Source organism: Oryzias melastigma, linkage group LG8, assembly GCF_002922805.2.
Source record: "Oryzias melastigma strain HK-1 linkage group LG8, ASM292280v2, whole genome shotgun sequence".
NCBI classification, from domain to species: domain Eukaryota; kingdom Metazoa; phylum Chordata; class Actinopteri; order Beloniformes; family Adrianichthyidae; genus Oryzias; species Oryzias melastigma.
In genome coordinates, this window is record NC_050519.1 from 19,007,087 (window position 1) to 19,017,942 (window position 10,856).

General features: G+C 36.7%; 1 protein-coding gene across 1 annotated transcript; it reads right to left on the minus strand.

Moving 5' to 3' along the window:
• Nucleotides 1-4,663: 4,663 nt before the first annotated feature.
• LOC118599078 (interferon-induced very large GTPase 1-like) lies at nt 4,664-9,737 on the minus strand (the record flags this gene model as incomplete). Its single annotated transcript, XM_036213345.1, is given in 1 exon segment — nt 4,664-9,737. A coding segment is annotated over 1 exon segment (3,973 nt), but the record flags the coding sequence as incomplete, so codon positions are not given.
• Between the last annotated feature and the right edge of the window lie 1,119 nt (nt 9,738-10,856).

Consider the following 10,856-nt stretch of genomic DNA (forward strand, 5'->3'; position numbering starts at 1 on the left):
GCGTTCCCGCACACACGGCGGTGTGAAGCCAACTTCAGCGTCGTAAATAGTGTCGTGGATGTTAGCGTGCTCTTCTGCCACGTGTACCAAACCGATCATTTCAAAAATGTTGTCCAAACATCTCAAAATAGCATCTGCTGACAGATCGCCTGTTTCTATTTGATCCGCTAAGCTCAGCAAAGCTACACAAATGTCACAGAAATATGTCATCTTGGTGATTGTCTGCGTTACTGTCTGGGTACGGTGCAACACACAGTAGAGCAGGAGTCTAGGCATACAAGTCGATTTCAGAGGATCAGCCAATGAACGTTTAGATCCCACCCACTTTCAGTGATTGACAGACAGAGTTATTATTCGGAAAAAGCTCATCATGGAATAAATACGTCGTTCTGAAAAACAGCATTGTGAAATAAAAAGGACACTTTGGAAAACAGTAATTTTGAAATAAAAGTTTCTACAAAAAAACCCCACATGATTATAATAATATCCAACATGAAAAAAAAAGTTATTGTGATATATATTTTTATTATGAAATGTTTTTAACATAAAAATTATGTTTTAAAGTAAAAATGACACGTATTTCATAATAAAATGGTCCATTTAAATTTTAATGAAATGTATTTCATAATAAAATGGTCAATTATTTATTGAAAAGACTTTTATTGGAGTGTTGCTTGATTAAATAATGTTGTATTTATTTATTTAATTAAGAACAGTTTGGGCTTCCATACCACACCTTGTGGTTTCACTTTACATGACCTGATTTTATTTTTAGTCAGTGTTGTGCTCACTGCTTCAAATCTGAATGAACATTTATTTATTTCAATGGAATCGTCCTGCTTTGAATTATCAATTTTTGGCATTATCTCCCTAATTAACTGTACGTTATCTATGAAATAATTATTAAAGTAATTTTCAATCTCTTTTAGTTGAGTTATGAATTTGCCATCATGTTCTATAAAAGACGGTGTGGTTTTGACTTTTTTTTGATAATTCGTTCACAGTATTGCAAATCCCTTTTTAATCATTTTTACGTGCAATAATTTTATTTTCAGAATATAGTTTTTTTTTTTTCCTGTTTAACTTCCTGTTACAAAATTTTGCAGTTTATATTCTGTCCAATTAGATTTACATCCTGTTTTTTATTGCATATTTTTTGGCCTGATCTCTTTGATTCCTTTATCTCGTGATCTAACCACAGTGTCTTCTTTCTGACTACAAACTTCTTTACTGGGCCATGATCATTGACCACTGGCATAAATACATCATCAAAAATTTGCAAAGCATCATCTGGATTACTTTTTAATTATACATTATTCAAATTAATTTTTTAACATCTTCAATAAACTTAATTCGATTGAACAATTTCAATGTTCTCTTGTAAAAAATTTTGTGGGCCTGTTTTGACCACTTTTGTATTTCTCACAGTTAAAACAAGGTTGTGATCACTACATCCGACATGTTAAATGTAAAAATAAGTGATGTATTCATATTTTTTCTGCAAAGTCGTTTATAAACTAAAAATGTGTGTACAACTTTTTATTTATGAATACAAATGTTTCTTTATGAATACATTTCTTATTGACAGCTTCCTTACCCCTTAGAGAAGAACAGGCTCCTAAAAGGAAGAGAATGGAGGACGAGCATATGGAGCAAAGGTTGAAAAGAAGATGCTTGCAAGAAGAGTCTGAGGCCCAATCCACACTCTTCCCTTCTCCCTTCACTCAATTTGAAGTGTTAGTTTAAGTGCAAGTCGTGTCTGGGATTATTATTTTTTACATTTCACCTGGGCTGCACAGTGGTTAGCGCTCTTGCCTCACAGCGAGAAGGCCCCGGTTCAAATCCTGGCTGGGACCTTTCTGTGTGGAGTTTGCATGTTCTCCCCGTGCATGCGTGGGTTTTCACCGGGGACTCCGGCTTCCTCCCACCGTCCAAAAACATGCTTCATAGGTTAATTGGTGACTCTAAATTGTCTCTAGGTGTGAATGTGAGAGTGAATGTGTGTGATTGAGGCCCTGAGATAGACTGGCGACCAGGGAATAACCCTGCCTTCGCCCATCAGAAGCCAGGTTAGGCTCCGGCACCCCTGCGACCCCGAAAGGGACAAAGCGGACAAGAAAATGTTGATTGAACATTTCACCCTCCAAACGGAGGGGTCCAGAGTCCACCCTGAGAAGCGCTTTTCTTCACATGGATGCTCTATGGAACAACAGAGGTATACATTTAAATGTAAGTAATGACTTTATGTTGTAGCATGACATTTTTAAAGTTATAAAATTCCTACTTGTTATGCATATTCAACAGCTGGAAGCTCTGAGCTAATGCTAGTGGACCAGCGATTATTGATGATGTCTTCGGACGAAAGTAACATCCGAAATAATAGACACTATTTTTTCATGACCCTCTGTTTGGAGGGCTAAATGAAGGGGAAGGGAGAAGGGAAGAATTCTGATTGGAGAGTCTGTACAGGAGTGCTTAGGGAAAATGCAGGGAGCAAGATAACTGACTTAATTTCAAGGTCAAACCTTCTGAAGAGAGGTCGTAAGGTGAAGATGACAGAAGAGGCTCTACTTGATTAAGAGTTTGCCACCAATAGTGAAGAGCTGAAAAGTTTGTGAATTATGTTCATTAGCCACTTTATAATTTAATACTTATTTGTATTTTACATTCTGAACTACTTTGTTGTTGTTGTTTTTTTGTAAGTTTGTTTTTTTAAAGAAATTACTGTTCTGAAATTCAAGTATTGGCATTTTTCTTTGTCAGCAGGACAGGGAAGCAAGCTAAGAAATTGGTCTACTTTTTGATCTGCAAGGTCTTAAAGAAATCTTAAATTTGAATTGAAGAAACTTGAAGAACCCTGTAAACAAAAACAGTTTCTGTGGCTTTTGGGAGCTGGGTGTAGTTGCATTTCCAGTTTATGTTATCTTTTGTTTTTGCCTTCCTCTTTTTTCAGGGGTTTTGAATTCTTCCTTTTTCCCACCTGGTTCTCCTGCCCTTGTAGTGGGTGTTTGATTGTCTTACCTTCTGTTATAAACCATGTGTCCACTCCGCTTGTCGCCAGATCGTCTCGTGTGCCTTCTCGAGTGCTCCGAGCCTTGTAGCCATTTCTAGTATTTTAGCCAAAAATGAACAAGGACCTTTTGAACTTCCAGCATTTGTCTCCACATCTGAATCCTGACGCTTTCTTATCGGTGTTACATTAGAGCACATGTTTTTGTATCTTAGAAAAATGACAAAAGCTAATTAAGATAGTGAGTTTTAACTCAAAAGTAAAAACCAAAGTCAATTTGAGATTCAAAAAGTTTAATTTTCACATCATATCACATATAGATTAGTAATTATAAGTCAAAAACAGTGTTTTTTTTTAAAGGATAACAGGTAATATTTCAGAGTAAAATGATCACATGCAATAGACCTCATTTTCTTTTTTGTTATAGTCAAAGATTCAAAGCACATTAATACAAACAAGTCATTTTTCTATTCTCTGCATTTGCCCAACAGCTGCTGTTTAAGTTTTAAAAATGAAGGAATGAGTGAATAAATGAATGACTGTGTTTCTATTTTCAGCAAGAAGATTTTTTTGATACATTGACATTTTTTTTCCTGTTTTGTTCATTTTTCATAAATAACAAAAAGAATAATTGATATGTGAAAAACAAAGTGAATTTGGGTCAAAAAGCAAATATAATGTTTCATAAACAGATTATTACGTAACTGAAGTAATTATATTTTCAAAACCAAATCTCTCTGAAAAGCATGTAAAAGTAGACATACCGGTAAATTGGAACATTTTTGTTTTATCTCTTCAATATTCTAAAGATTCTTCAAGCTAATATTAGATTATAAAATATGTTATAGTTAGATGAAACATTGATTAAATGATACAATTGCTGCCATTCTGTTTCATTGATTCAGATGTTACTTTAAAATCTCTTGCTGTTCAGTTTGAGTAATATATGAAAATTTCTTTGTGGAAAATGTTCAAATGAACATCTTTAAACCTCCTGAATGTTTCCAATTTTCTTACAAATTTCATCCAGACTTTTAAGAGCTTCTTCTTTACTGTAATTTCGCCATTCAAATGGAATCCCCCCCCAGCCCTTACACTTCTCCTTACAGTTCTCTTTATAACGATCTTCTATTTTCTTCTGAAAGCGACAAACAAACCATTTCCAGTATGGCTCCATAGATCCATCTACAGTAATGCTCCATGTTGCATATTTTCCTCCTGCAGTTGGATACTGTTTATAAGGAATGCTCTTCTCTGAATCACGACTGGGATAGAAGCTTTTATCACTTGTGACTAATGTGGTGCAGAAATCAGTAATTAGCTCAACTGTCCCTCTTATGTGCCATCCATTAACTCCAGAGGGTCGATGAAAAGGAACACTGTGTTTGTCTGGACTGTGGTCTTTGATGGTGTTGGTGCAAACAGCTCCACAGAATGGACATCGTTCCCAGCAGCAGTTACACAGCTGGTCAATGAGGATTTCATCAGGTTTCAGTCTGTGATTCATCACCTCAACCAGAGAGAGATCCTTCATCTCCTTAGAGATGATTTGAAGACCTTTTTCTATTTCATCTCTTAAAAAGTCAAAACTGTTTATGTCTCTGAAGTTCTGACAGGAAATGGTATCAAGTCTCAGTTTACAGCTCAGTGAACTGGAGAACTCCTTCACCCACATGTTTATGTCTCCTTTTTTAGTTTTAATCTTCTCTGTGGCTTCAAATAAAGTTTGACTGATGACCTTTAGGATGTTTTCAGCATTTTTCTGGAGAATCTCCAGAGTTTTATTTTTGTTTTCAACAGACATGTACATCTTTACTTTTTCTCTGATAAATTCCTCTACTTGCTTCCTTGGATCTCTGATGTAGGTCACGAACTTGTAGAAGTCTTCTTTCTCTGCCAGATCCTTCAACACATGTTTCTCCAGGTTCAGCCTGTTCCCATTGAATGCTGGGAAATTACACCTGAGTTCTCCAGCAAGGTCAACAGCAGTCTGGTTACAGACAGCCTCAACAGCAGAGACCTTCAGTTTCTCACAGATCAGTTCTCCAAACATCACAGGAGATGAGCTTCCTTTACAGAAACTTCTGAAAATGTTGAAATATTCATTTTTCTTGCTGTTCAAGTAGGTCAGAGCATCATTGTTATATTTGTATGTCTTGTGAGACTGTAAAATCCAACTGGTTCCTTTGTGGAAGACAAACAACAGAAGCTCAACTGTGAACTCCTTTTTAAATGTTATTTTTGTATTTGACTCAAATTCTTTCACATTTCCTTGAACAGTTTTAGCCACGTCATGGAGGTAAGTTGATCTGTATCCTCTTGTTGCTACAGGTTTGCTCTGAATGATCTCCAGTGATTTATGTTCAACATTTCTAATGAAAGATCTGATCTCTTCCTGATCTTCATGTGGAATTGTAAAGTTCAGTTTCTTCCTTATAAAATTCTCAAAATCTTTAAATTTAAAGGATTTCTTTAAATGTATATAATCAACGTAATTCCCAATTTCTGTCAGGTTTTTGTATGTCTTACTGGTTTGCAACTCATGACAAAGAGTGAATTCATAACCAAGATCTTTAAGGACAGTTAACTGATCTTCTTCCAGGTTGATGTCCTCAATGGGTTTTGTATCTGAAGTTAATTCTTTAACCCAGTGACTCCAAACAGAGTCAAACTGCATCTTGAGTTCCTCTTCATCTTTCATGGTCTCTTTTAGATTGTGAGCGAGTTCTTTGCTTTTTTGCAGCAGTTTGTTCTCAAAATCTGTTTTCTTCTCATCAAGCTTCTTACAGGCTTTCTTCTGCTGAATGACTTCATCCAGTTTTCTTTTAACTCCTGTCACAAGTTCCTCATGAAAATCTGTGATTTTGATTTGAAATCGTCCACGCCACTGAACCAACATTTCTTTGTCTGCATCTTTCTCAAAGTAATCTGTGATTTCTGTCTTTATTTGTTCATATGTTTTACTGATTTCTTTGGAAAGATCACTGAATTCAATCTTGACAAGTATTCCATTTTCTATTTGTGGATAAAGTCTGTTCTCAATGGTCAGCATCTCACTCCTCAGAGTCCAAGTCCAGTTTCCATACTGGACCTCCAGTTTTCTGTACACTGAGATTTCTTGAGTGTTTTTAAAGCTGAAAACAAAGTTTTCATTCAACAGAGCGTTCCACAGATCCTGAATTTTGCTGCTGAAATGTGAGAGTTTGATTCCATGAGACTCTGAAGCTTTAGACAGGATGAAGCTCTTCAGTTCTTGGACACTCTCACTGTAACCTGGATTTGGAGGAGCCATTGGTGGACTTCCCTCCCACAGCTGAGTAAAGTATTTCACATCTTTTTGGACATCAAATGCAATAACATCACTGAAACATTCAGCATCAGATCCTTCCTCTTTAGCAGCTAGTTGAGCCATCTTGTCCAGTTTTTCTTGCAGTCGTCTCTTTCCGTCCATGTTTTTCTCTGCAGCTGTGACATCTGTAACATTCTGGTGAACAAACACACAACTTGGAGAAAGCTGAACTTCCTTCATCCTCATGAAAGCCTGAACAACAATCTGCAGGATGTCTTGCATCTCAGCTGGATTCTCACCAAAGATGTTGATCAGTGTCATGTTTCCTAAACCAACAACAAATGTTGCCAGTTCATTGTCGTGGTGAAGAGTGTTGTGACCTTCCAGCTCAAGAGCTCTCAGTCCTTCAGTGTCCACCACTAGAACATAGTCAAACTTGAAGTCTGTCTTGATTTCCTCTGATAATTTGAGCAGCTGCATGTATGCACCCTTGGTGCACCTGCCTGCACTCACAGCAAACTGCAGTCCAAACATGGCATTCAGCATTGTTGACTTTCCACTGCTTTGAACGCCCAAAATTGACAACACAAAAACTCTCTGGTCACCCAGTTTCTTTATGACTTCCTGTAAAAGACCAGAGATCCAAGTTAAAGGCACGTGACCTGCATCACCATCCATCAACTCCATGGGATGTCCAGATATCATCAGATCTGCAGCCAGCTCAGGGTATTTAACCCATTCAGTGTGTCTGCAGTGTGTTTGTCTCTTTAGAGATTGATGGGCTTCATAGATCTGTGACATTTCTCTGAAGATGTGCTCCAAACCAAAGGTTGCTGCCTGCAGTTTCTGTGATATTTGTTCAAGCTCAGTTTGTTTGACTTTTAACTGATCAGATTTGTCATGTTTCTTCTTTACAGTCAAAACCTCAGACCACTTTTCATCATAGGTTTGGAGAATTGCAGAGAGATTCTTTGAGGAGAGTTCATCTATCAGGATCTGAGTCCATTTCAGGAAGTATTCTTTGTCTTTCTGTTCCAAACTCATGAGGCTGTGAGTGAATGATTTCATCAGTTCACTACAGGAAGCAGCACATTGTTTCTGTCGGATTTGTATCAGTTGTTGATCTTTCTGACTTTTTTCTTTCTCAATGTTTCCTCTGAGGTGAAATCTTTCTTTGTTTGTTCTGCACCACTCATGCCAAAGTTGACCTTGACAAGGAAGAAAAGTATCTTTGATCCTGGAAACATCCATGTCCTGAATCAGCTTCACTATGTTCATGGCAGCAGATTTTCCATTTTGACAGACTGTGTCGTCTTCATCCACTCTGACTCCAGAGATGTTGGACATCAACTCAAGATTGAAGGATTTGTTTGATCCAGACAAAATCTTTCTAATGATTTCTCTGAGTTCTTCAGAAACATCTGACTGACTTCTGTCTTTCAGACCCACTTTGTATTTTTGTGGTTTTATCTGAACAGCACCACAGTCATTATCAGCAGTGAGAACAATCAGAAGATTTGGAGTTCTGAAAAGAGTGGAAATGACTTCAGAACTTTCCTGACCTTTTTCCAGAGCTGGTACAAGAACAACTAAGACTGAAGATATTTCAGTCAGTATTTCACGTTGTTTTTCCATCAACAGAGAATCACCATGAAGATTACAGAAGCCAATGCAGTCAGAGAATGAATCATTGTCTTTTCCAGCAGGACAGTACCAGGCAATCTCTACAACTCCATCCATCAAATGACGAGATTTGGTGCTTCTTGGACAGTTTCTGTGGAAGAAGGTGTTGTGACGGTCGTTGATCAAAGTGTTCATGAGCTGAGATTTAGACTGAGACAGTGAACCCAGACGGAAGAAAGACACCAGTGGAGTTTCAGCTTTGCAGATCGGTAGACTCTTGATGGAGATAGTCTTTGAATTATCCTTGATTTCAGTTTTCTTCCAGGTTTTTCTTATTTGTCTGAACGTCCACAGAGGACACTCAATATCTGCTGCAGCAGGATCAGGAACAAGCAGAGGTAAGGCGTACTGACACTGTGACAACTTTGTGATCATGTTCTGCTTCAGGAAGCTGTCTGAGCAGTGAAATACAACCATCTGAACATCCATGGGGTGAACATGATCCTGTTTGGATTGACTAGAATCTACATTAGTGCTAAAAAGAGCATTAAAGTCATCATCATCTGTGCTAACACTCTCAGGAACTGAGACAGACTGTAAATGCTTCACCTCAGAAATATCTGGTTGAACAGGGATGGATCTGGCTCTGTAATCTAATGCCATCAACCTCTGAAGAAAAGCTTGAGACACATCTTTTTCAGGTGTGGAACTCATTTGTTTTAAAGAAGGACCTATTTTAAGAAAATTTGCTGATGAAAACTTATGTTGTCGTCTGACGTGAAGTCTGCTGAAAACGGATTCAACTCCTTGTTGATGTTTCTTCGGGTGGTTTTCTTCAAGGATGTTCGTTGGTTGATGCTTTGATACAGAAAATGATTCAAAATGTATATAATGAGCAAGTGAATGAAGACATATTTTGTCTTGTAGAACAACATCTTTAAATGTATTATTCCAAAAATGTTATCCATTTGTAATGGTTCAAGCTATCCTTTGTTAAATGTTTTGAATAAAAGAAGCATAAACTTATTGGCACTGAAAAAAACAGTGTTTAAAAACATGGAAGAGGAACAAGAACAAAAAGCAAAAAAACAAAACAAAACAAAAAACCCTCAGAAAATGATAGAGGAAAAAAAAATAAACTCCTCAACTTATTAAGTGTTATCTGACCTCTTTTGTGTTTCCTCTTCTGTCCACATCAGACAAACCTGCAGAGCCAGAAGAAATGATCAGTTTTAATACAATTATGTCTAGCAAAGAGATACTTCCACTGCTACATTTGAAATTAACCCCTCCCCAATCCACCCAAAAAAGGGGAACAAGAATGCTTGTCCTTAAACTTGACAAAATACTTGTGACAAAGATGCAGAGGTGTTTGGATCCATGTGCAAGCAGGTACGTTTTAATAAACATCCAAAAACAGACAGGGGCAAAAACAGAGACGTGGTCAAAAGCCAGGCAGAGGTCAAAGACGAGGAGCTAGACAAGGAGGCGAGTAAAAAAGGCAAGGGTCAAAACACGAGTAGGCAAAAGATATATCAGAACTGCTCAGAAATTGCTAGGGAAAACTAGGCAATACTTTGCGGAGAATGAGGAGTAAAGTGAGCATATAAATACGGTGAGCCGTATGATGGTAACTGCGTACAGCTGATGAACGAAGCAATGGAGGACATCAGTATTCTGGAGAGGGATCCCTCTGTTGGTCAGGAGGGAAACTGTAAGTTGTAGTCCTGACAATACTGAACTTCAAAGAAGAAAACAATGGCCTGATATACCATCTAAAAATGATTAACTTTCTATTCCTCTAAAGGTTCCCTGTTCCTAACAAAATTAATGGAAGTTTGCTAATACTTTCAAATTCTTCTTTCTCTTTTAACATATATGTAATCCTTTCAGGGAATCCTGACAACATTTGTTCGTAACCATTGGGTTACGTGGAAGGTCTTTTGAGTTGTGCTTCAAAGTAATATGCATTTATCAATCGACAAATTCAATTCAATTTGCAATTTGATCATGCAATTTGAAAATCCTTTTTTTAATTGACAATTCAAGACGCAATTCAAGTTTGAAATATGAAAATACATTTAGCAATTTCAGATTCAATATTCAAATTTACAACTCAATTAAAAATAAATAAATAAGTTGCTTTTAAAATTGTCATGGGCTTCAACTTCAAGAATTTTATTTATTTTTTTTTATTTTCTTTAACCTTTCCACTCTCTTTGGGGTCAGATGACTCCAACCATATATTGATGTGTGATTCCTTCCATGACAAATGTGGACAAAGGGGGACAGGATTTTATGTCTGCCATGGGCATTAGTGAAACTCAAAAATCAATAATTAAAAAAAAGTTCAGCGCACTGTCTTGTGGGGTCCAGATGACTCCACTTTTAATGTAAGCAAGCTAAGGAGAGCAGAAGGGTTAAATTTTATATGAAGAACCCTGCTCTAGGAGAAAATCCAGTGGGCATGTCAGCAAAACAAAGAAGCTTACTAACATGTATCTTGCCATATACTTTCTTTGTATTTACTTATGTTTTATGTTTTGATACAATAAAAAAAAAGTTTTGTCAACCTCAAAGGAAAATTAGGAAATGATAAAAAATTATCATTTAAATTGAGGTGCGAATAGGCATGGAAATAGATTTAATTGGTGCCGTTGCTGAACCAGTATTGTAAAGGTGTGGGGTTGTGTGGGTCACTATCTATGAACTAATTTGCTTGTTTCATTATATTTTCTTGTATAGAGTTTTTTTTTGTCACAAAACATAAAAAGTGCTATACAAATTAATATTGATAATTATTATAAGATGGAACAGGGGCTTCAAAGATGGAAAATAAAACCGAATTTGGTAACACTTTATAATAACTATCCGTTATAACTAGTTAATAGATCATTAATAGACTGTTAGTTATTCAGTAATAAATGGCTTGTT